We start from the raw sequence: 25551 nt of genomic DNA, 5'->3' as shown, positions 1-25551 counted from the left end.
CACACACACACACACACACATATACACACAAAGAAATACACACACACCCACACCCAATGTGCCTACGCGTACGTAAGACATTTTAATGAGCATCGCATGGGAGTGTAATTTACATTCAGTAATAATGTCTTAAGAGTACGCCTGTGCATGTGCCTCCTACACTAAGTGCACGTACAGCTGTGAAAAATATTTCCTTCCACCATTTACACTGAGACTAGACGGGGTTCAAACAAAAGCCACGCGTGACTCGTCTCGCCCTGCACTTAAGTCTTATTGTGTTCCACTGCATTAATGCCTTCATGGTAAATATTCCCTGTCAGATTTTCTTCTTAGAGATATTATTAAGAGGAACTAGCCACATTGTCAGATATTCACTCCTCTCTAATACCAAGGAGTTGCGGCAAAGACGAAGAGTTTCATTTGATGACGGCGGAAAAGCTTTAACAAGAAGCCTTCAGAAATAACATGATGCAAAGTTACCGGCTTACCTTGGAGAACCAAAAATATATATAATGTAGGTTATACAAGAGTTGGCAAGGAAAACAAGTGAAACTGTAATCTGTGGTCATCATTTGTGATATAATTACAAGAGTGTGCTTGAGCTAAGCTACATTGTTCAGCATATTAGGAAAGTCTTTTTCCTGTTTATTTAGTTGTGTCGATTTAAGGGAAGTGTGTGGCTAGTTTAGTTGATTACTTTCAGAAAGATAAGATAATATGTAGATTTATGCAGTTTAATTGAGCTATCTTGGATGCTCCTGCTGCTGAGCGACCTGAAATTAATTAAAGAGTAAATCAAATGGATTTTTCGGAGCAGCGTAAGGTCTACACAGTTGCGCAAACAAAAGAGAAAAAACAAGTTGTTTCCTTGGTTTTAATCAGAGGCAGTAATTACTAACAGGTAGCAGATTCCAACAAAGCTCAAATAAGAGCCTTTGGTGTCACTTTGTTTCACTCAAGTCACAGCTGCCTCTGCCAATTAGAATACCCCGTTGCGTTTTCCCGCCTTTTTGGCAAGTCTATGAGAGACAGCGGATAGAGGGCGAAGGCAGTCGTTTTTTGAGGTCGCACTTTTGATGTGTGAAATGAGATAGATTTAGCCATCGTGCCTAATGAGATTAAACGCTGTGTTGATGCGGTTAGAAAGTAAAAGTCTGGATGAAAGCAAGAGGACATTAAATCCAGTGATGAAATACACCGCAACACAGGCCCGCCAAGTGGAGCTGCTCGTCAAGCGAAGGGAAAAAAGGGAATGTTGTCAATGCTGTAAGAGTTTCCATGCCTGTATCTATGTTACACTCTCAAGACCACTATATGTGGGATTTTTACAATAAAAGCATGCTCTTTTCATTTTGGACATGTTTGAGAGCTTTAAAAGATTCAACCAAAAGTGAAACGTGAGCATCCATTTTCGTAATCACAAAAGCAGAGGAAACATCACTATTTATTAACTATTCAGATAGAGCAGGATCCGCTTGATTTCTTTACAGGAAATAATCAGCGAGGGAAATCACAAAATAATTGCCAATTCTGACCGCCTAAAGCAAATAGGTCAAGTTTGAAGGCAGGATGAAACATGAACCTAAAGATGTATGATCCTTCTGTGATGTGCTTTAGAATCAATAATATTTTATTTGGGGAGGCAACGTAAACAGATGTTACATTTGCACCCTTAAAATACACTGCTATTCATCTAGCTTCTATTTGCCTGATTCAATGTTCCTGAAGGGGGAGTCACATATACAGACAGCTCATTGTGGCCCTTTGCTGATGACAAGCATGATGGAATTTAAAAAAAAATACCACCCACACATGAATTACCATGCAAACCGTCTAGATGGATTGGAACATACCTGGAGGAGTGCGATTCAATGTGAGGATTTATTTACCAGAGACATTGCTGTTGTTACTCTGTCTACACCCTGTCAGGCCAGACGATGCTGGGATACAGCCGTCGCAGAATTGGACAGACCTTAACTAATGCTACTGAGATTACTACAGGGGCTATGATCACAAACACATGGATACACTCACACAGATTCATGCAAGGGCAGAGGCACACGCAAACACACAAACACACACACACACACACACACACACACACACACACACACACACACACACACACACACACACACACACACACACACACACACATAAACAAACCCACAAGTAGCATTAATACACATACACACACACACACACTCAATCTCTCTCTCCCACACAAAAACAAATGGATAGATGCCCACAGGCATGCACGTACTCACACACACCCAAATGCACACTTATACTAACGTACACAAACACACACACACACACACACACACACACACACACACACACAGACAGACAGACAGACAGACAGACAGACAGACAGACAGACAGACAGCCCGACAGACAGCCCGACAGACAGACAGACAGACAGCCCGACAGACAGACAGACAGACAGACAGACAGACAGACAGACAGACAGACAGACAGACAGACAGACATAAAAGCTGTAAGCAGTCACTTGCTCTGAACAGAAACAGAGGGAGAAAGGAAGAGGAAAACCGAGTGTGTGTGCGTGTATGTGTGTGTGAGAAAGGGCAAGAGAAAGGGAGATAGAGAGAGATAGATGAGAGAGTGGAGACAGAGAATAAGAGTGGAGACAGAGAGAGAGCAAGAGAGAGAGTGAGAAAGAGAGAGTGAGAGAGGGAGTGGAGATAGAGAGAGAGAGAGATGGAGTGAGCGCTTTAGAGTGAAGATTTAGCTGTGGCACTCTTATCTCCGCTGGACAAGCTCCTGCGGTGATGGGAATGTTGTCCGGATGTTATCTCGTCTTCTGTAGGAGTGAGATAGCCGGCGCTGTTTATCACCACCCACCGCCTCTGGAGAGCCCGGCCCGGACCACCGCCAACCCACCGACTTCGCCGCTCCCTTTGTGCATGTCATGAATCGGTGATGCAGACAGGTGTATGGCGGATGCAACAGTAAATGTGTGGCAAATAAATAAATAAATAAAAACGTGACCATGCAATCACAGGTTCCACACAGCCACACTCGTCTAGTGCGTTTTTTGCTGCACACTGCACAAACTCTGTGGTCTGCACATAGCAGGGCATAGAGAGGGAAGTAGCATGCACCGGACCTTGAATGGGGTTTTATTTTATGGGAAAGGAAGAGGGGATTGAGATAGGACTAAAGAGAATGAGCACACTTGGCAAAAAATTAACAGCACTATTCAGAAGTCTCCATGGCAACCTTTTCATTTTTTCTCTCCTTTAAAACTAGGCTAGGCAATTTATTTAAGATGATTTATTTTTGTTCTTTGTTGAAGTTTTCCTTACATCACAACAGCCATCAATAACTCAAATGGTCTAAAAAGATGTAACAATTCGGTATCTTTGGCCGTCGTTAGCCCTTCCAATCATTTTATTCGTCCTGAAAGAATTGATTGGATGGCCTACCTGTCTGTCTATCTACCTTTCCGTCTACCTTCCCACACACTCATTGTGCATGAGTCCCCTACAAGGTTAGGTAGCCCTATTGCTAAAGCTATCGAGTTGGTTATGGGTTTTGGGGGAGTGGTTTCGGATGGAGGCCTAAAGGAAGGGCCGGTATTCTTTCAAATTCGAGCTTACTCTGGCTGGTTTCTCTACAGTTGCCTACCCTAGCTTTGATGACAAAAAAGACTGGAAGACATGCATAATATCAACATTTCTAACTGACAAGGATATTGACTTATCAGGACACATGTGCGCGCGCGCACACACACACACACACACACACACACACACACACACACACACACACACACACACACACACACACACACACACACACACACACACACACACACACATGATGTGATGTGCTTTCTATGTCTGTTCTGTTGACTGTTGTCTGGCAAAGCCACCTCTTGTTTTCAAAGCATTTTCCCTGTAACAGGTGTGAAGCCTTTCAATGCAACAACACATCAAAGCGCCACATGCACCTGCAAATAAATCACAGCACAGGAGCAAGAATCCCGACGAGGCTCCACCAACAGCACAGAGGAGCAGGGGTTTTAAAGAGACTGATTTCATATGCATGCGAGGGAGAGAGAGAGAGAGAGAGAGAGAGAGAGAGAGAGAGAGAGAGAGAGAGAGAGAGAACATACGAGAGAGTGAGAACATGAGAGAGAGAGAGAGAGAGAGAGAGAGAGAGAGAGAGAGAGAGAGAGAGAGAGAGAGAAGGCTTTGGTGGTTGAAAGCGTGTTTACTGAGATGTGTGTCTTTTGTCCCCAATAGAAGGGTTTGATATTTCAGCAGGCAATTGTGTGTATATACACACGTATATGGGTTTTTGCATCATAGACATAAAACATCCAGGTAAACACACACACACACACACACACACACACACACACACACACACACACACACACACACACACACACACACACACACACACACACACATTAGCATAACACACAAATGATAGCCACTTGCGATTGAACAGATTTCAATGCACTAGCCTTGAGCATTTCCATGGGTTAATCTTGACGATCGTCTGGTGTGTACAGTCGTGTATATCTAAAATGAGTCAAGTAGCATCACTCCAAACAGCAGCCTATCAAACGCATGCTGTATCAAAAGCAGGTGTATCAAATTGCTCTCTCAAGTATGTCCTTCACACAACGGACATTAAGCTTGATTGTTTAAAATACAAAATGGGAAGGGAAATTAGTGTATTTACAAATAAATCCTTAATCGATTACTCAAATGCTTATTTATTTTCACCTTGTATTTCTGTGTCTCAAATAACCAAATCCTTGACTTCCTACCATGGCATAGGTCACCAACCTACTGGATTAGGAGATCACTCTATGGAAGCAGCAGTTTTGCTGAACCTATGTGTGTGTGTGTGTGTGTGTGTGTGTGTGTGTGTGTGTGTGTGTGTGTGTGTGTGTGTGTGTGTGTGTGTGTGTGTGTGTGTGTGTGTGTGTGTGTGTGTGTGTGTGTGTGAGTGAGATAAATATATACAAGCACTGACGATTTACAGGGTGGTTGAAAGTCCATGTGGAAATCATTTACTTTTTTCCATTTCAACAGGGCTTTTAATGTGCAATCGATTGGTGACAAAAATCTATACATATAGGCCTTTAGCTCAAATAACTCCCAATTCATTCTATAAGTGGACGTTATCACTTGCTTACTCTTGCTTGATCACTTGATGGCGCATTGCTTAATGGTTATTGTTATGCCTACATAGTATGCGGTTTGAAAGGAACGAACCAAGACCAAACCATTGATATCCATTTCATCCCAATTTGCTCGCAGATTTAAACTAGAATATATGCTGCCCTCTGCTGGCAAAAAAATAAAAAAATAAAAATAGAAACACGTTCAATTACTCCCCTCTGACTAAGGGAGAGCTTACAATGTAATGATGCAAGAAACCGCGGCTTATATTCGCGTGGCTAAGCAGTTAGTAGCTGCAAGGACCCCTAGGGGCACAGAGTCCTCTGAGTCGTGTCGTCCAAACCACATGAAAGCAGGTTCCCTGGCCTGGGCCGCGGCGGCCTCTGCTGACCTCTCCTGATGGCTGCGGGGGAAACGCCTGTTGGTGACGGCCTCTGCCTGGTCCTTCCTCACTAAGCCTTCAGTCTGGTAGGCCGTGAGGTCCCCGGCGGTCGACGGCCAACTTACTGCCACAGGATCATCGTGGCACAGGCAGAAGTGAGAGTTGTGCTGTCTGTGGTCATCTGGACACTTCTTGCGCCCAAGACCCTGATAGGTGTATAGATATTTACAATTACTCAGAGGCGGGCCGTCAGGGCCAGCAAAGCCTTCACTGCTGGCCTAGACACTTTCAGAACAATACATTATTTTTATTTTTATCAAATATATAATTTATACCTTTTAATAGGCCTATATATATTTTTTCATTCATTCTATCTATTTTAAGTCTTAAGTTTGTTCACATAAGTCTAAATACGTATTTATTTGTTTTTCCTTCAGTTGCGTTGCCTCCAGCGCGATAATATACATATCAGAGCCCCTCATCCAATAAGATTATTTCCCTGCACTGTCTCCGGGTAAAAAATAATCTAGCCGAGGCCTTCAGAATCCTGAGAGTATGCCGAGGAATTACAACTAGCTAGCAGCGAAATTATATAGATCATTAGGTTCGATTTCTTTTAGATTAGATTCACTTTAATTACGGTACAATGGATGACAGAGGAGAAGGACTGGATATTGCGGCCGACTTGTTGAAAAAGTCTTTTTCGAGAAGGAATTTCTCAGAAAAGCTAGAAATTGTGGACTACCAACACCGCAGTAGGCCTAGTTATGTTAATTGAACAGCAGGAATATGCGTTTATTGAGATTAAAAAAAGAAAAGAAAAACTCACCTGAGAAAAGAGGCAGATCCCGTCTCGTATCGCTTCTCTGTTGTCGTGGGTCGAGAATCGAAAATCAGGAGGATCCTGTAAATCCACTCAAATATATTTGTTCACGAGCACATAGGAATAATTAACTTGATTAAACAAATTCTAGGCCTACATCATCAGATGCCTGTAACTAACATGGGATAGGCCTGTGATGATAATGTGGGCTAATCCAATCACAGCAAAACCATGCTATTTCGAAGAACAGTGTTATTCATAATAAACACCTGCTTTTTCGACTTGAGGTGACGTTCAACTCGTAGTTCTTGCGGCCCAGACGATACAACCTGCCCCAGCATGGTCCCAGTGATGGTGCACGCTTCTTTGAACCCTGTGTCATGGGCATACTGGGGGAGGAGGAAGAGGGCTCAGTGTAGTTTACTCAGTGATCTGTGAATGTGATTTGTTGTTTTCAGACGCTTACCCATTTGCCATCATTGCTCGCGGAAGAATATCCCTTCCCTCCTTTGGGCATTTTAGAGAAATGTTAAAATGTAAATCCTGTTGCTGTCTGTGTTAGTCTTGTTTTGAAACTCCTGCACGCGTCGACTTAAAGGACCAACACGGTGACTATGGCGACGGTGACACCGGGCTGCTGTTGGGCTGTTTGTCATGGAGATCAGCTTCATTGTTAAACTATTTACACCCGAGTTCTTCTTTTGAGTACCGTTAGCCCACAGCGTAGAGTAGACTACTGGTGGAACATTATCTCCGAATACATGTTAGAATATATATTGGATTGAATAAATACGATGCGATATTGTGTTGGCTAACAATGATGACACAAGGGCTTTTGAATAAAATGCATGAAAACTGTGAACAAAAAATAATTAATCTCGCACGTTACACATTGCTTTATTTAAAAAAAAAGTTGATAACACAATATATTTATATAGCATATCTACCACGAGTCTTTTTACAATATAATAATGTAGGCTCGTCAGTCACACTAAAAAGTAAAAAAAAACATGAATCACTTTAAGATCTTATCGGACTAAAAACCAATCCGATAAGGTTACACAAACACAAACATGTTAAAACGTCATCAGGAGGTGCATATAATCTTGAATTATTAGTTTGGTTTGTAAGCTTGATGCACAAGTGATGCCTGCCCATGTTGATTCAATAAAAACGGTCCATCTAAACAACATTAAATGTAGTCAATAGAGAGTTGCATCAGGTGCATATTTAGTTGCTGTTTAAGTGGAGTTCGGATTGTGCTTCTAGGAATGGTGCTCACATTAAACTGCGAATGTAAAACAAGTTATTTAAGAGATATTAGTTACAGATGAAAAAAAGTTACAAAATAAATGCTGTCACTCATTCTAGTTTGAATGCTGCTTCTTTTCCGCCACTCGTCACGTCAATCTCCGTCTGCTCCGAAGGTTTGACCGTTTCTCCCCGAAGTTGTTTCTTCAGCCGTCTGGCCAACCGACGCCACCTATTGGGTAAACAGAGCCATCACACCACGGATTGGCCCACTTGAATACTATATGTGTACCAGTTAAGTTTTTTATTGGTAGGCTACAGATCGGTACACCTAGATCGATTGTAATTGACTTGCGTACTAGTTGGATTATTATCCAATTGGTTTTATCTGTAATTATTGTATCTTACTTACACCTTTGCATCTACTTTGGTGGCTGTAACACCTAAATTGTGTACAATCAAAAATACTGTGCCAATAAAACACCCGAGTGAACTACCACATATTATACCTTTCCTGTGCGTCGTTGTACTTATTAACCCTTGCCGCCTCCTCTTTCTTCTCCTCCATCCATCTCTGGAGGAGGTCCCCTTTCTCCTTCCAGGCCTCCACCATCCCCTCCCGCAGGCGCATGTGCTCCTTCTGCAGGGTGGCCAGCTCCTTGGCCTGCCTCTCAAGGGTGAACTCCTGGTGGTTCAGGGTGGCCTTCAGCGAGTTGCTGCCTCCAGCCAGGCTCAGAGCCTCCCGACGGAAACGGGCTACCCTGTGTGAGATCCACAGAGAAATTGAGTTTGTTGGTTCATAAAGGCCATTCCTGTTTAAACATAAGCATCCATGTATTCACATGACAAGGGTGCACAAATAGGTCATGGAGTAACAAATGTAGTTGTACAAGAGAGCCGGATCAATGGTATTCTCCTCATGTGGGTACTTGGTGCAACATGTGGTGAAGGACCATTAAACCAGTTACTTTCAATACATTACAGTCCTCTCAGGTAAGACCGGGACATCAAAGCTTGTTGTACAGAAAAACGAACTTGTGCTAAAGCAGCCTAAGTGAGGTATGTTATTGTCATTATGGTCATGGACGTATGGATATTATTGTTATGGTTTGTAGAAGTATGTATGTTGTTGTTATGGTCGCGGAAGTATGGATGTTATTGTGATGGTCGTGGAAGTATGGATGTTATTGTTTTTATTGTCATGGAAGTGGGAATGTTATTGGAGAATTTTGGAAAACAGATTAGGAGGAATGCCATTTTATCAATACTCTACTTATCTACAGTAATACAAATATATATATATTGAGCCAACACTAAGCCAAATTTGCATTTGCATTTGTTGCATGTCTGTTAAGTACGTAATATTATCAATGTGTATCAGTTTACTCACAGTGTATGTACCTTACACCATGCCCCTGTGACTTTAAAAGACCTGGCATGTTACTGTGATTATCGTCGTCTCAAATGTACAGTATGATTGTTACTTGTTTTATTGTTGTTGTTTTTTTTGTTTTATCTTTGTTTTGTTCTTTTTTTGCACTTTGGTCAACAAATAAATAAGCTTTACAAATAAATGTACATTTACATGTTTAGGCTGATGTTTGATCAATACAGGTAATTATAACCTTGGATGGCCTTCATTCAATATTGCCTTGTTTGATACATGAATTAAAGGACAAAAACGTGATGATAATTGGATGTCCAACTTACTGAGACTGCCAGTACTGTAGCTCAGACTCTTTGAAATACAAAACACTGGTCAGGTCAGAGACGGTCTGAGACAACTGGGGAAAAACAAGTTCCAATCAATTATATATTTGTTGCTAAAGAGTAGCATGCCAAGGGTCCAAATTAACTCCCATTCAAATCATAGTTTCCATATTTCATGTTTTCCTTTACGTACCTTTTTAGACAGGTGTTCACTCTCTCTTAACCAGAGGTGAAGTTCCACAAATGTTATTCCATCTTGTTCTAAACTGGAATTAATACCGTTTGAAAAAAGTTTGGAAGTTAAAAAACTAACAGAACATTTTAAATAGAAAGATCCTGATATTTTTTTCTTCAAACCTTTGGCGCTGCAGATCTTCCCAAATTTCTCGACGAATTTCAAAATTATCTTGCAGCTGAAACACTGCAAAATAATATTGCACACAACGCAACAATGTAAACAAATCCTATACAATTTAAGCTGATTCGCATCAGGTAGCTCATTCAAAGCACAAGAATGCTGCCACAACAAAACAAAACATCTTACAACTTCTGAAGACGCCAGCATATGGATCCTTCTGTGAGCTGTCTCGCTGTATGAGTTCTGTGCGCACGTGACATCTCCATTTCTCCATTACCACGATTTGAAGCCACTAAGCCTTCAAATCAAGATGAATTCTAGTACAAGTTTAATTATTTGCCAGCCGAGGAGATATGGTACCATTGTACTGCAATATAATCGGAGCTGTAGTGTCGCGAGATTCACGACTCCTACCCTAGGCGAGCCTCATCGCTCAGCTGACTTCTTGTGTGTGTCCAGCATTCTCGATCGGGATCGTTTTCCATAATACATTTTAGTTGAAAACCACTAAAAGCCTATTCATTATTCAACGATTATTGTTGTTTGTGATTGTATAAATAAAACAATCCGCTTTAAAAACAAAACGTATACGATTATTGTTTTAATAATAATAATAATAATAATAATTATTATTATTATTGTGAACTTAGCCTACTTCTAAACATTAAATAACTATATTGTCGATCTAGCAGGAGGCTTTGTTGCTGCAAAAGTAATTCCGGGTCTATTATTGTAAGAACTTTTAAGAAAGAGTTATTGTTAAAATAATATTTATTATTTATTATTATTAACACCGTACACTTATAAATGATCAATAATAAAAGGTCTTTAATATAAATAACAAAATAAATAATGATAATTCCTTGGTTTTTGCGTCTATGGCTTTATACAGGATCTGCTCAACATCAACATTGGTAAACGTTCATACACTCTATAGTAAATTGGTAGACTAATTATTGTGTCCGTACAGTGATACACATTATGTAATGTTTTCAATTTTTTTAAATAACAAGAAAGAAATCATAAAATGTCCCATCGTATTATTTTGCTGTGGTCCAATGGCTTGCTAGCCACTAGGGAGCAGCCGAGTCCCTCAGGGATAAAAGAGTGGAGCATGGATTCACGACAAGAACACCGCAGAGCCTGTAGTGGAATCTGAGGCCCCCAAACAAGATATTATATGCCAGTTGATTTTAAAATGACAGTTCGCCCAGAAAAAAGGATGATGAGTGCAGTTTTTATTTATTTTTCATGCCCATCCAACTGTTTAACATATATTTTAAGGTAAAAAATCATACAGAAAACGATGCTGCAGAGTGATATATATTATATATATATATATATATATATATATATATATATATACTTATGATATAAGTGATATATATTGCCTCATAATGACGATATTATTTACAAAGGCGTCATCATCTGACAAACACAGGTGCCTACTACTAGCCCGGGACTGACTTTTAGACTATCCTAGCGAATATAAATTACCCGTGCCCTAGGGCCAGACCCATAATTAATGTTATGAGTGAGTTATTCCTACCATGACACCGCTTTGATAAGGGTTTTGATTTGATAGGCAGTTATATGGGGAAGCTCCTCCTCATGCTGTCAGTGAGTCAGGCCTGCCCTCCACACTGCACGTCTCCACACTGCACGTCTCCACACTGCACGTCTCCACACTGCACGTCTCCACACTGCACGTCTCCACACGAATAAAGACAAGACAAAAAACACTGTAATTAAGACACGCAGATCATGGAACCAGCCTTTGAGGGATCACATTTTAGTGAACATATAAGCTATAGTGTCCACCTTTCTTGGCCATTCTAATCCCTAATTTCCTCTGCGTTACCGATCGTCGTGCATCTTTTACCAATTCTGGTTTTTTTTGGGCTTTTTGGCTTGCAGCCACCGCAAACCACTATATTTTTGCAAATTGCTTCAATAATGCACACTATCATGAATGGCAGCAATGATAATTTTAAAGGTGTACTGGGTGAAACAGCCAAATAACACGATAGGCCTACAGAAAGGTCTGGGAAACTATTTAAAATCGAATCTCTATGATTAGTTGCCTAATCGGTAACCAGCCTATTCCGACAATTTTAATTATGTTGATAACTACAGTTAAAATTAGTAAGCTAAGTGTATCAAGTCCTTAATACAATACCAATAAATTATTAAAGATAGGTTATTGGATAATTATAAGCCATTGGCTACACTTAGGGATGGGCAAAATGATTATTTTCCGGGAACTAGTTCTTTCAATTCAGTTCACTATAACATTCGTTCGTTACGTCAGATTACGTCATTTTTCAGGGACTCTCACAGGTGTCTTGCCCCCCTCCCCGCGAGAAATCCCTGAGCATAATTTAAGCGACTTCTAGGCTCTACCCCGTGTGAAAATCGACAAGATATACTATATATTACATACATACGTCCCACCAATGTTTATACCACTTGCTTACTCTCTATATTTCATTCATGGTTTTTTACTTTACATTTAATTCTTCATTATTCAGGCATTACAGACCTTTCATGGTCATAAATAAAAAATACGAACTGCAGTTTAATATCTTTGTTTGTTCTTGAATTTACGTAGACTGGAGCAAAGAATCCTGGGATTGGGAAATGCGTTTATCCAATAAACAGATGGAGGTCAAGTCTATTTTTCGGAAATGTAGGGGGATATATGAGTGGCCCCACGTCGAATGGTATGACCCAAGATACATCAGACAGAGAAAGCGCGCAAATTCGACGGTACCACCTTGTCATTTGTTTACCCAGGTGCCATTGCAACACCATTGCTACCTCTCATTGGCTGAATCTTTGAGAACGTTGTAGACTCAATCGATAAAAGGTTGCGGGGAGACGAAGCTCTGTTCGTTTGTATATTTTATTTACGTGACCATATTTTTGTTTTATGTTAAAAAAAAGAATCAAAGAACCAGTTCTTCTTGTTTTGGGGAACCAGTTCTTGTCTTTCACGTTCGAGATTCGTTCGTTGTGAACGAATCGGTCGCGACCGACTCATCAATTCTTGTAACAAATGTGTGATAGGTTACGCGAACGACCTCTTCTGGCCAAATATGTCTACCACCTGCAACCAGACTTCCTTTGAGGTGCAAATACATTCCTGAATGATAGCCTAGGCCCTACATACTTTTTGAATGTTTCAAATTACGGAAGTAAATAATCGTGTTCCCTCGTCTTTAAAGCCAACCAAAAAGGTCTTTAAATGTTACATATTTTCCTATTCAAACGTGTGAATCAGGGGATTAGAAGTACTCTAGTAATGGCCGATTCATTCTGCGCCAGTGTTGCCCAGCAGATGGCGGAGTGGACCAACACAACGTGTCGGAATAGCTGCTTTTCAGGGTTTGGTTGACAGACAGAAGGTGAACGCAGATTTGGTCTGGTTTGTTCATCAATTATCGATCTTTTTAATCCTAAACGAATAATTTAGATAATTTCTTGAATTCTCTTGAGTCATACAACATTATTCAAAATCAAAATAAGGAAATAAACTGCCTACATTTTCAGGATGTAGGCCCACAGAGCCTACATCCTGAAAATATCTTATGTAATGAAAAGTTTATCATATTCTTTCAGTAGAGCCTACCTAAAATGAATGAATAGCCTTGTAGTTTTTCATGTAATTGACATGAATATCAAATGTTATTGGTAGTAGCCTGCCCTTTTGTCGAACATTAAAATACTATTGAACATGAAACAGACTGAAACAAATGCATCGCGTGGATGACACTTTGTCTTGTATTGGGTGTATTGGGTTTTAGAATCTGCTACACGTGAACCTCCTAAGATGGCGCAATTTGATAGGTTGACTTTTTGTGTGTTCGCGTGTATATGCTAAAACAATTAGGCTATTCACCTCAGGCTCCGTGAATGGTGGGGAATAGCCCCCTCGACCTTCGGTTTCGGGGGCTATTACCCACTATTCACTTCGCTTTCGGCGAGTAATTGTTAAGTATCCAATTTACTAAGCTCATCTAACCCATGTTTGCCACTCCTTCTGCCGGCTGTGATATTTGACAGCAGGGGGCAGCATTTAGCTTGTAACTCATGCGTCGTCTACCATAGCTGTGGGGCAGTTAATGCAAGCCCTGGAGAAAAGGAGACGAGAAATTCGAAAATGAGTGGGAAAACGACATTCATTCAACGTTGCTTTAGATGATTGTGTAAACAAGGATTTCTATTAAGTTTTCAACTTGAGAACTCATTTCAGTATATTAAGTAATGTAAGCTTATCTGAAAAAAATGTTTGATAACAAAATGCCTATTTATAGACTACAATCCAATAATTATAACCTACTGTATGTGTATGCATGTGTATTGGATGTGTTTGGACATGTTAGGGATACAGACCGCAACCCTTGTAGCCTGCAATGTATTAGTTAGGATATTTGCATCACGACTAAGTATTTGGCCGTGATGCTCTATTTAATAACCAGCATAGCCTTATTTTGGAAGAAATAATGGTAAGTTAAGTTTCATTACCGTTATTTGCGTGTAATATATGCTAAGATAAAGGCGCGGTCTTGCCATCCTCCTCCTCATGCGCGCATGCGCAGCCACACGCACAATCTCACTCACACAAACAAACACACACGCACGCACGCACACACGCACGGACACAAACATGCCGTATATGGTCAATTGGAGATATTTCCGTACAGCATCCCTTTAAATCGCACGCAGCAGAGATCTGTGTGGATCATCACAGCGTGGAATAGATGCCTGCGCGAGTTTGCCTCTGTGGGTTTCCGCACGTCCCCTATTGGCCACCGACGTGATGTGGGCGGAACACGACACAGTGACTCAGCCGCTGAGTCACCGCACGACCTGCCCGTCAAACGGAGCGTCTGTCTCGCGCTCAGGGCTGAAACCATCCCGGTTGCTACGTGACTTCGCGTGGCTCCCAGTCTGTGACGCTGGGACCGTGCAACCGGGCCAGTGGCTGCTCGCTTTTGAGAGCAGATTTGACCATGTAGTTGCGGTGACTGTTTCGGCGTGAATCATTCCGAAGCCAGAATAGTTAGTTTATTTGACGTTTGCCTAACGACGTTTTGACTTGTTTCGTGTTGAGTTACTTTATCACCGTGCTGGACAGATCTACAATTGAAGGTAAGTTTTTTTTATGACCAACTCTCAATATGATTGTGAGACGATTAAGGCTATATTGTTTCTTTGTTACCATTTGTTTGCTCTTCTCATGTTTGTTTGTTTCTCTTGCTATATAGCGTCAATGGTACCTTCCGTATTAAAGTACTCCGATGTTTCACTTCAGAGCTAGTTCATGAGCTCGTGCCGCTGAAGGACTCGGCCTATGGCTCTGTGTTATTAGACCCCCCAAATTAAGTAACCGTTTGTGAACACAGCCCGGTGCTCTAAGTTTGGTCCCGCTGTTCTCCTGCTGTCTCATTATGTAGGCCCTAACCAAGTTCTTTATTGGAGTCGCACTAAAGTAAGCCTCACCTTGGAGCTGTGCGTGTGTGTGTGTGTGTGTGTGTGTGTGTGTGTGTGTGTGTGTGTGTGTGTGTGTGTGTGTGTGTGTGTGTGTGTGTGTGTGTGTGTGTGTGTGTGTGTGTGTGTGTGTGTGTGTGTGTGAGAGAGAGTGTGTGTTTATATGCGCGCGTGCGAGCACAGTTGTCTGTTCTGAATCTGGTGTGCGTGTGTGTGTGCGCGCGCTGTTGTCTTTTCTGTTTCTGGTGTGTGATTCTGTTTGTGTTTGTGTGTGTGTGTGTGTGTGTGTGTGTGTGTGTGTGTGTGTGTGTGTGTGTGTGTGTGTGTGTGTGTGTGTGTGTGTGTGTGTGTGTGTGTGTGTGTGTGTGTGTGCAGAGCGATATGTATGATGAGATGGAAAGTGCTAAGGAGTTAATGATAGGGAGATATTTCAATAATTATTCCAAAACATATGTTCTGCATTAATTATCTCTATGGTTACAGTTGGGTTTGAATTGACACTCCTCCTGGCCTGGAAGAATGAACCAGGGGGGATGATATAGGGCCTACTTCGAGTGGCTGTTGCCGTCTGAGGTTTGTTAATGAGGGATTATGAGAGCGCCAAGGCTTTTCATTTAGCAGGTAATCCAGATTACGGTGTCGTGGTTCTTCTCCGTGTTCCTAGACGAAGTGGCTGTACATGGGGCCGAGCCAGCGTCCATCACTGTATGTGATTTATAAATTAGAACACATTAACATGTCTGTTCAGTAATCTCAGTATCATATCCTGATGTTATACACCACTGTCCAAGCTGTGCTCCAACGTAACAACTGTTCTCTTGTGTGTTTTTGTGTGTGTATATCTGTGTGTGTGTGTGTGTGTGTGTGTGTGTGTGTGTGTGTGTGTGTGTGTGTGTGTGTGTGTGTGTGTGTGTGTGTGTGTGTGTGTGTGTGTGTGTGTGTGTGTGTGTGTGTGTGTGTGTGTGTGTGTGTGCGAGAATACTTGTGTGTGTGTTTGTGTGTGAGTGTGACCAGTAACTGTCCATTCCTAACAACGGTGGGTATTAGGATAGGAACAGTAGTGGTTTGGGATAGGTTAATCTGGTGGTTCAGGTCTATAGACTCCCATGATGATCGTTCTGGGTTCATACCAACTGCCTGCAGTACACCTGTAGGCATCCTTGAGCGACGTGCCTGGTCGCCAATGAAATATGCTCAATAAAAAGACTAGTGATAAGGATATAAGTATTATTTAGATATTTCAGGCCAACAGTGCTTTAGAGGAGTTTTTTTGTTGTGATATAATTGAAACACATTAATGATAAAGAATTTGGTTGTGCATGAGTCATACTCTTTTTTGTCACACGTCATGTGCTTGTATGTATAGGCGGGGGGGGGATATTTACTCATATCTTCTATGATTCTGAATTGATTTACATCTTCCAAAAATTGTTAATTTTAATCTTTTTCTTTTTTAATAATTATTATTTCCCCCTTATCCTAGGTTTGCCTTTGTTTGTTTCAATACTGCAAACAGTTGATTAATTCTTTTAAATATACAAACTACATAATCTTATATACACACTGTACTCCAAAATGTTCAACCTTGCCTTTCTTAGCGCACCAGAGTCAATCAAGAAGTGATATTAAAGCAGGAATGGTTTGAGTGGAGAAATTGAATCTAATCATGAATCTTATCATGAGACACTGAAAGATTCACACCCCTATCTATTTTTGTGTTTTTCTCTCAGTTTCTTTAACAGGGACTGGCCCTTCCTCCTTCAGTCATTACCCTTCTTTATCATTACTCTGACAGGAAGCACCTTTCTTCACGACTTTCCTTCTTTCTACTCAGTCCCTCCCCTTCTCCCTCAATGGCTCTCCTTCTGTGCTGCTTCTTTTTCGGTTTATTTATGTGTGTGTGTTTTTGTTTGTGTGCATGTGTGTGAGTGTGTGTGCGTGTGTGTGTGTGTGTGTGTGTGTGCGTGTGTCTATCTGTGTGAAGTGAACAACTTAAATCACATCATGAACAAATAGTTTCTCAGCCCTTGCTGTGTTGTGGTGGACTTCAAGGAGCTACATTTCATGCAGTTCAGTGTTCAGATTAGATGAGGGACTTGTTTGTTGTTATGCATTTATTAAGCATACTTCTCGCCAAAAGTTTGACAAGAAGTATGAATGTAAAAGTTCATACAACCGAGTTTACCGTAAGTTTGTTTTCTCTGCAGCATGTTTACTTTTTTGGGGTTGAGTGATACTATCTGTTTTTGACCAGACAGGTAAAAAATGGAAGCATAGGAGAGGGAGAAAAATGCTTTAATCATTCACAATCATGCAAAACAATAAAGTGTATTTATCATGCAACAAACTGGACTTGGAAAGCAAAAAATAAGAGGCTGTTACTGTGATGGCTCATAGTGAGTTGATCAAAGCCTGTTCTGGTCACTTGTTGATTTGCTGTGTATAAGTATGTAGACACACATACTTATGCACTTAACACACATGCCCATGTAGACCCAATCACATAAAGGAATTAAAATACACACACACAAACGCACACACACACACACACACACACACACACACACACAGACACACACACACACACACACACACACACACACACACACACACACACACACACACACACACACACACACACACACACACACACACACACACACACACAGATGCACAAGCAGGAGGATCAGATGACAGAAAAGCATCATTTGCAAAGCAGGTCGCTCAACAGTGGCGAAGAGAACACAAGTATTAATAATGGATAGATCCACCTTCACAGACGAGAGAGAGAGAGAGAGAGAGAGAGAGAGAGAGAGAGAGAGAGAGAGAGAGAGAGAGAGAGAGAGAGAGAGAGAGAGAGAGAGAGAGAGAGAGAGAGAGAGAGAGAGAGAGAGAGAGAGAGAGAGAGAGAGAGAGAGAGAGAGAGAGAGAGAGAGAGAGAGAGAGAGAGAGAGAGAGAGAGAGAGAGAGAGAGAGAGAGAGAGAGAGAGAGAGAGAGAGAGAGAGAGAGAGTTTAGAAAACACATTTCTGGCAACCACAAGCTTTATTGTCTTCTTCTTTTTTCTGTACATGGTTAGAAATAGAAAGTGAGACAGACAGATAGACCATGGATCTAGACAATATGTCCTCACTATGTTAAAGCATAATAGCTCCATCAACACACTACTTAATGCAGGGGAAGGTTTATATCTTCGTCATGTTACAGCAGGAGACAGGCAGCATGCACACCTTCTGGTACGGCTACAGGGGTTTCTTGGATTCCCATTGCTGAATGAGTATTTACTGCTATTTAGTCACTTTAATAGAGTCTACTAGGTTGCTTGGGATAAAAGCATCTACTTAGTACACACTTTTGATAGCATTCAATATCAGGGAGGAGTAAGACAAGGATGGCGTTGGGACATTCAGGAATAGACCCAGTACCCCTTCACTGTGAGATGGGGAACATCCAAGCCAGTGCACCATCCTGTGTTAGGTGCTATTGTAAGGTGAGACAGTGTGGTGGTGGTGGGCTATAAAGAGCTCAAATGGCATATATTTGGTATGGTGTTCACGTGTGACCCAGCGTCACTCTTAGAGCCCGTAGCTGTACCAACGCTGTACAGGACTCCGGCGGAGGGGAAGTGGCCTATCGATGGGGGCGGTGTAGGGCTCGCTTTCCTCCACCTATTCTAAGAATGAAGAAGGAAGGTGGCTATCGCATGGGCGGTATGCACGTAATGTGTGTGTGTCGACGGTTTGATTTGTGGCCCTTTTATTGAGCTCTTGGCTGTCTTTTTGTACTGCAGATTGTTCTGCTCAATTATTCATGGCGGTGGAGAGGAAACGCATCCCTCTGGCAGACCCGGCGCACGCCGAGCCGGGGAGGGCGACCGTTGTATCCCATGGCGCTGCGTGCGTGCACATGCGTTTTACTCACGTAGGTCCTACAGTCGTACTTTTGTAAGGCTCATGTACCACTGTTTGTTTTGTTTAACAAACCACCTTCCAGTAGGAGGCTTAGGAGAACATATGGAAATATGACTGGAATTGCTAATGATACTCCTATCGTGGCAGATTTCCTCCAAAGACTCACTGAAAAACATGTCCTGCTGTGGTGGTTTTAAATGTCAATTTCTCTGCAATCATTCAAAATGGAATATTAGTATTTTATGCAAATGTATAATACATGAGTATTGTATTATTTTGTACATTGTTCATACATCGTATACGTCAGCTAAAAACTTTCCTTGTCATTATTGTTATAGCCCAAATAGACATCACATTATTCAACAATCCTGTGTTGTATTGTTGTGTTGTTGTGATTGCTAGCATTGGCGGTAACATTTTAGAGGTTTTGATAAGCACACATACAAACACAATCATACCTCATTACCACATTTGTTTGCAAATAACCAACAGCTAGCACGCTGAACCCTTCCTGGCATGCTAGCATACCTGCCTGCAGGTGTGGTTGGAAGACACTAGGTCTGAATGGGTTGAACCAGAGGCATCTGAGTTGTTCTTTACTGGACCAGGCTGGGCAAGCCCTGGAGATCAGTGTCACCGATGGAGACCACATGTTATTTGTACCTGATAGTTTGTCTATCTTTTTACTGGTGTATTTCTGTCTGGTCCATCTGAAGCCCTGTTGTCCTACTTAGCACATGTTGCTTTATTCTAGACTTTCTCCCTGGTTTTGTTTGTCTGGGTGGGTTGGGTCCAAAGCCGCTCAGAGTAAACAAATCTTTTAGCTTTCAGTTTGGGTTTGGCTCAGCGTTCCCTCGCCCAAAGGGACGAAGTTCAGCTAAGTATTGAGTTGTCTGTGTGCCGCCTTGAATCCTGTATTCTACTGTTATCTCCATTTGATATGTTATCTACTCCCTACTGATTTAACCTATTCCTTTATTTTTATTTTCTGTGGCAAAAATACAGAACCCTTTAACTTTCCAAGCCTCAATCTTTCTTCTCTCTTCATTTCTATCTAACTTAAATCCTTAAATCCTGTATCCTCAAATTCTCTCTCTTTCTCTCTCGGCCCAGCTCTCATATTCCTTGGCTCTCTTCATTTTTTGTCTCAAAGCCAAACAATTATCCATGTATTGCTCAACTTGTAACAAGCTATCGAGGAGAGAGAAAGAGAGAAAGAGATTGAGAGATTGATAGGGAGGGAGCGAAAACATTAATCCATCAGAAAGTTCTGGCTGTCTAATTTCATTTGTTTTGACACGCAGCCTCGCTCTGGCTTCTGTTTTGGAGAGCTTCTGTCAAGAGAGGGGCCAGCGAGGGGGACAGGGTAGGGAGCCACAGAAAGACACAGACCAAGTGAGAGAGGGAGAGAACAGGAGAGGCAGAATGCAGATGGGACACAGGAAAGGTCATGGGTCAGCTTCAGCCAACCCCGCCCCCCCCCCTCCCCACGCCACAACATCAGGAGCACGGACGTGCTGCGGAACGCCCATCCCCATCTGCTCCCTCTCGATTTGCATGTGCTCCTTTCTTCCATTCTCCCCCTGTCGCTCTGTCCCTCTCTCCTCCGCTCTCCCTCTCGGGGCTCTCTCTGTCCTTACTTGTGTTTTCTAACTCTGCCCCCATCCACCACTGGTAGCGGTCACTTCACCGTTTCCTTCTTCTTTATTTTGTAGTGTTTTTTCTTTCCCTTACAAAGGTTAACCAAACCCAAAAGTTAGTGTGTGAGTGTGGGGGAAGACCAGCCTTGAGGGAAAGACCTGGATGATGTGCTGATTAGCGCGCATGTCAAGGTGAACAACTCCCCCCCCCCTTCCGTATTGGTAACAGACCATCTTCCTATGGCGTTGAACAACCACGAGGGGAAAGAACAAATATCAACAACAGGAGGCAGGGGAGGCTGTGGGTTCTCACGCTGAGCTGATGTGAGGCGTGCACGCAGGTCGCACGTGCGCACCTCGGAGGAGCCACAGAGCACAATTAGGGCAGTGATTCGGCCACTTTCTGCTGACTTCTGTTTTGGACGGACACACACGTTTGTCTGTTATTCTCAAATATGAGACATACACGTGCGTGTGCGTGTGTGCATGTTCGCTTTTTTCTACGCGGCCTGCCAAGTGGTGAGTGGACAAAGAACTGGGTGTTTGTCTGGAAGATTGTGCAGGGGTGGGGGGGGGTTGTGTAGGTGGGGGGGTTACTGAACAGAGGGGAGGCTGGGGAGGCCGGGGTGGGCTGCCGTCTGGCAGACGGGCTTGCGGGATGGAAGTTTTAGTGGGGCACAGGAATTAAACAAGTACATGTTTGTGCATATGTATGCCCATGCACATATGCCTGTGTGTGTGTGTGTTAACCTGTCCATGCCTACCTTGTTACTTTTAATTTTGTATGTGTGTGTCTGTGAGAGAGAGTCTGAGCGTCTGAACACATGTGTGCGCCTATGCCTGCATGTGTTCTTTTGTTTGGTTCACCGTTGCCGGGGCGATGGAGGGAGGCCGTGGCACTGAGACCAGCTGCGATGGATGAAGCCATTCACTGCACCCGCCAACCCCACCCCCCACACCCCCGCACCGCCCACACCACCACCACCAAGCATGCTCCATATCACAGCAGGAAGAGAGAGGGGGAGGAAGAGAAGCAAAGAGGGAGCGAGGTAGAGAGAGAGGTAGAGAGAGAGGTAGAGAGAGAGAGAGGTAGAGAGAGAGAGAGAGGTAGAGAGAGAGAGAGAGAGAGAGAGAGAGAGAGAGAGAGAGAGAGAGAGAGAGAGAGAGAGAGGAGAGAGAGGAGAGAGAGAGAGAGAGAGAGGAGAGGAGAGAGAGAGAGAGAGAGAGAGAGAGAGAGAGGAGAGAGAGAGAGAGAGAGAGAGAGAGAGAGAGAGAGAGAGAGAGAGAGAGAGAGAGAGAGATACACTAGAAGTACGGTTAGACATGAAGGGTAGGGAACAAGCACATACGGTCTAGGGTGGTATATAGGCAGACATATAGGGAGAGGAGTAGGGGGAGATACTTGCATCTCGATGCGGAGGGGAAAAGGCGGAGAGACACAGAACGCCAGAGAGAGAGAGAGAGAGCGGGAGAGCGGGGGGAAAGGGAGGAGGCAGTGGGGAGAGACAGAAGGACTGGGTGAAAATAGAGTGAGTGGGGGGAGTTGGGAGTGCTGTCTTTTTGTCTGTATGTCTGTCTTGACGGTCAGCCTGTATGTATAGGGATTTAGTAGCCTCTGGGAGAAAAGAGGAAAGTAATGTGTGTGTGCGTGTGTGTGTGTTGGTGTGTAGTGATAGTGCGGCAGAAGAGCAGCTGAGTCAGGTGATTCCAAGCTTCCGTGTGGGAGTCGCCCCACTCCGGGGTCCAGGAGTTACCGGCTAGAGTAAAGTAACCAGATTACAAATGAAGAAGCTCGTACATCGTAGACCATCCCGAGGGGAAGAATCGCATGCCATCCCAATAACCTCAATCTATTACGTATTGTCAAAGCACAACATTACTGGACCAACGTTAGGAAGAACGCATGGATAATTTGATTAAAAAACTGATATAAAATTGGTAACTTTACCGTTTCTCAGCAAGTGGTAGCAAACCCTGGTGAGAAGTGAGAACATCGGGTACTGCGTTCTGTTTCTAGACGGACCCGCAGAACGTTTGGAGGTAGAACGTTTGACATTTAGGATGTAGTCAGATAAGATCAAACTAGACCATAGAAGCCTCAGGTCAAAACAGAACATGTGGAATGATTGGTTTAGTTAGGTGATATCAGACCTTTTGTCAAAGAGCAGGGGATGATTAAAATAAACAAGCGCTTGGTTAATTTGATTTAACCTGTTAAACCTCAAGCTTTCGATGCTCGTTCAGACTTCATCCCAAGTTCTTGGGCAGTTTCAGTTTTTTCAGCTAGCCAACTTGAACTGGGGCTTACTTTGTTTACAATGTATTGCGACTGATTGTGGGAATTATTTTCTCCGGCGGTGTTCCCTTTTGTGTAGCAGGGCATGTCCGTGGTACACACACACAGAGGTGTCTTGTGTCCGATCCAACGCTTGATTATTAGTGAGTGGTGCATGTGGAATGTGTCCTGCTCACCAGTTCACTATGGCCCTGTCTGCTACTGGAGCGAGGGAGAGGGGAACAGGAAATACAGAGAGAGAGGAAGAAGGTAGGAGAAGGGGTGACGGTAAAGACCGCTGACAGCCGTTAGTAAAAAAACAAAACAGGAAGTACTGAGAAACAGACGTAGGACCCTGAGAGAACGAAAGACTGTGGAATATAACATAATTTGAATCAAATTTTTGTTCTACTTTGTTGTGTACAACATACTTCCTGTAATATGGATTGAAGCTTTGATTCTTCTCAGCCTTACATGGTTGACTAAATATACGCAGCTTCAATTTTAGATAAATGAAAAGGAACAAGGAAAGGAAAAGCTGCGATTGAAGGCAAGTAACCTCACAATTCACCAAACAGGAATACAGGGCGAAGGGGACGAACAAAAGAGATAGAAAGGGAGAGAACTGTTTCCTGTAAGTCATGTGACCCTGTAGGCGTCAGACAGTTATGAGTAAACACATGCCTCTCTCTCTCTACCTCCCTCCCTGTGTTTTGTGTGTGTGTGTCTCTCTCTCTTGCCCTGTGTGTCAGTCACAGCCATGACTTTTTTGCCTTACAAAGTCTGCAGGAATCATGGTAGACATGGAGAGCCCCATGTCTCCTATCACCTGCTCTATGCTTGGGGAAATACCACTGGGCACTCACACCATTTTGGACTCATTATTAGCTGCTTTCAGTTGAAGAGCTTTAAGGTGACACATGGCGTGCATCCTTGACACAAATAAAGGAAGTGGACCAGGGCAGAAGGGGACTTGAACCCCTATAAATCATAACATTGAAACATGGGCACGAGTTATCTCCTCTTTTGAGTTTGATATGACTCCTTACAGAGTTCACATAGCTTACACACCTCAACCTTATATCATGGGCTTTGCGATAAACCCAGGTAGCAGGTTATTGTGCCTCTAAGTGTATTGCGGCTATAGCACTTGGCAGTGCAGCTGTGGTTACTTTGTTCATTTTGACTCTAAAGGGTATCAACAAGGGTACCCAGCCTCAGAGGGTTTAACCAGTTAACTCTGAAATGTGTTTTTTTCCATGAAGCAGAAGTCATTTAAATGTAGTTTGTGAAATAAGTATGGGAAAGCATAATGTCTTTTGGCGAAAAAGCATAAATACAGTAAGTATTTTAAGACGTACTGTGGTGAGCTGTATTACGGCGGTATTTGCCAAACAGTAGCTTTAAGTTACTCTGTGTCAGTGAAACAACAAGAAAGAGGAGTGGCACCAAGCGGATGGAAAGCACACTGCAACACGCTGCTCTCTGTCAACACTGTGTGTATGTGTGTGTGTGTGTGTGTGTGTGTGTGTGTGTGTGTGTGTGTGTGTGTGTGTGTGTGTGTGTGTGTGTGTGTGTGTGTGGTGTGTGTGTGTGTGTGTGTGTGTGTGTGTGTGTGTGTGTGTGAAAGAGTGAAAGAGTGAAAGAGTGAAAGTGTGAGTGAGTTAGGGAATGGAGGAGGGAATCTGAAGAGAAAAATGTACACAACATAGACAGAGGAGAGGAGAGAGGTAGGGAGAAATGAAAAATAACAAGGTCAACCAAGAAAGGTAGTGAGAGACAGTTTTTCATGGGGTTGCTCTCTGTCAACATGACAATACTAGCTTTTGCATTCGCAAAGACTCAACAGTTTGCAGTGAGAGAGAGAGAGTTCAGTTTAATGGCTATATTCTTTATGAAATAAGTGTTGTTATGAGTTCAGGTAATAAAGCCATATAGCAATAAGATAATGCAGGTCTAGCTCATAGGTTCTGTTATGGCATATATATGAATGTCTTGATTTCATTATGTCTGTGAACATGCTTACAATGTTACAACCTGAAAATATGTCAGTAATCTATGTCATTTTGTGACTGTTACTAAAATAATATGTAATTTAAGAAAAAAAGTGTTAAATCCTATTTATTTGCCAATCCATGACAACCAGTTTGTAAACGTTGTACTCTAGTCCGAAATCCAGTCCCGTTCTTTTCGTGACGTCGGAGTGAATTTTCTGAGGCACATGCAGACGAAGGTAAGCTGAGGCTGAGAGGTTACGCTATCCAATGGTGTGTCTGGATGTTCTATACAGGGACCAGTGGCTGGCTATGTCCGAGAAAGGATTAAGCTTGGAAGCTTCTGTGACATTTATGGGACAGTATTAAGCAACCTTAGGGATAACATGTCCCCCTGCATTCCTCAAACTCTCAGCCCCAAAAGCATCTTTCAAATCTCAGTGTTTTAATTTGAGATGACACAGGGGGTTAACTTACTCAAAAGTGTGATGTGTTTTCCTGCACCGACTTCTCTGAATTCCAACTAATCTAGTGATGATTTTCCTGACAG

The 25551-nt window shown here is 42.6% G+C and overlaps 2 protein-coding genes across 3 annotated transcripts; both read right to left on the bottom strand.

Moving 5' to 3' along the window:
* Nucleotides 1-5071: 5071 nt before the first annotated feature.
* tex36 (testis expressed 36) lies at nucleotides 5072-6990 on the bottom strand. Of its 2 annotated transcripts, none has more exons than XM_056609606.1 (4): nucleotides 6837-6990; nucleotides 6640-6759; nucleotides 6377-6451; nucleotides 5072-5753 (listed from the first exon to the last, which is right to left on the bottom strand). In XM_056609606.1, the coding sequence occupies exons 1-4, from the start codon at nucleotides 6885-6887 to the stop codon at nucleotides 5430-5432; spliced, it is 570 nt and encodes a 189-aa protein (XP_056465581.1). In that variant the 5' UTR covers nucleotides 6888-6990; the 3' UTR covers nucleotides 5072-5429. The 2 variants fall into 2 exon arrangements, with proteins under 2 accessions (XP_056465581.1, XP_056465582.1); XM_056609607.1 differs by having other exon boundaries at nucleotides 6377-6413.
* A 241-nt stretch (nucleotides 6991-7231) lies between these two features.
* On the bottom strand, nucleotides 7232-10126 carry si:ch1073-143l10.2 (uncharacterized protein LOC565165 homolog). Its single transcript, XM_056609605.1, has 6 exons — nucleotides 9876-10126; nucleotides 9689-9752; nucleotides 9525-9597; nucleotides 9332-9405; nucleotides 8131-8382; nucleotides 7232-7853 (listed from the first exon to the last, which is right to left on the bottom strand). The coding sequence occupies exons 1-6, from the start codon at nucleotides 9961-9963 to the stop codon at nucleotides 7733-7735; spliced, it is 672 nt and encodes a 223-aa protein (XP_056465580.1). The 5' UTR covers nucleotides 9964-10126; the 3' UTR covers nucleotides 7232-7732.
* Nucleotides 10127-25551: the final 15425 nt, after the last annotated feature.

The sequence above is a fragment of the Gadus chalcogrammus genome, chromosome 15 (genome assembly GCF_026213295.1).
Source record: "Gadus chalcogrammus isolate NIFS_2021 chromosome 15, NIFS_Gcha_1.0, whole genome shotgun sequence".
In the NCBI taxonomy this organism is placed as follows: domain Eukaryota; kingdom Metazoa; phylum Chordata; class Actinopteri; order Gadiformes; family Gadidae; genus Gadus; species Gadus chalcogrammus.
This window is presented reverse-complemented; position numbering and strand designations above follow the sequence as displayed.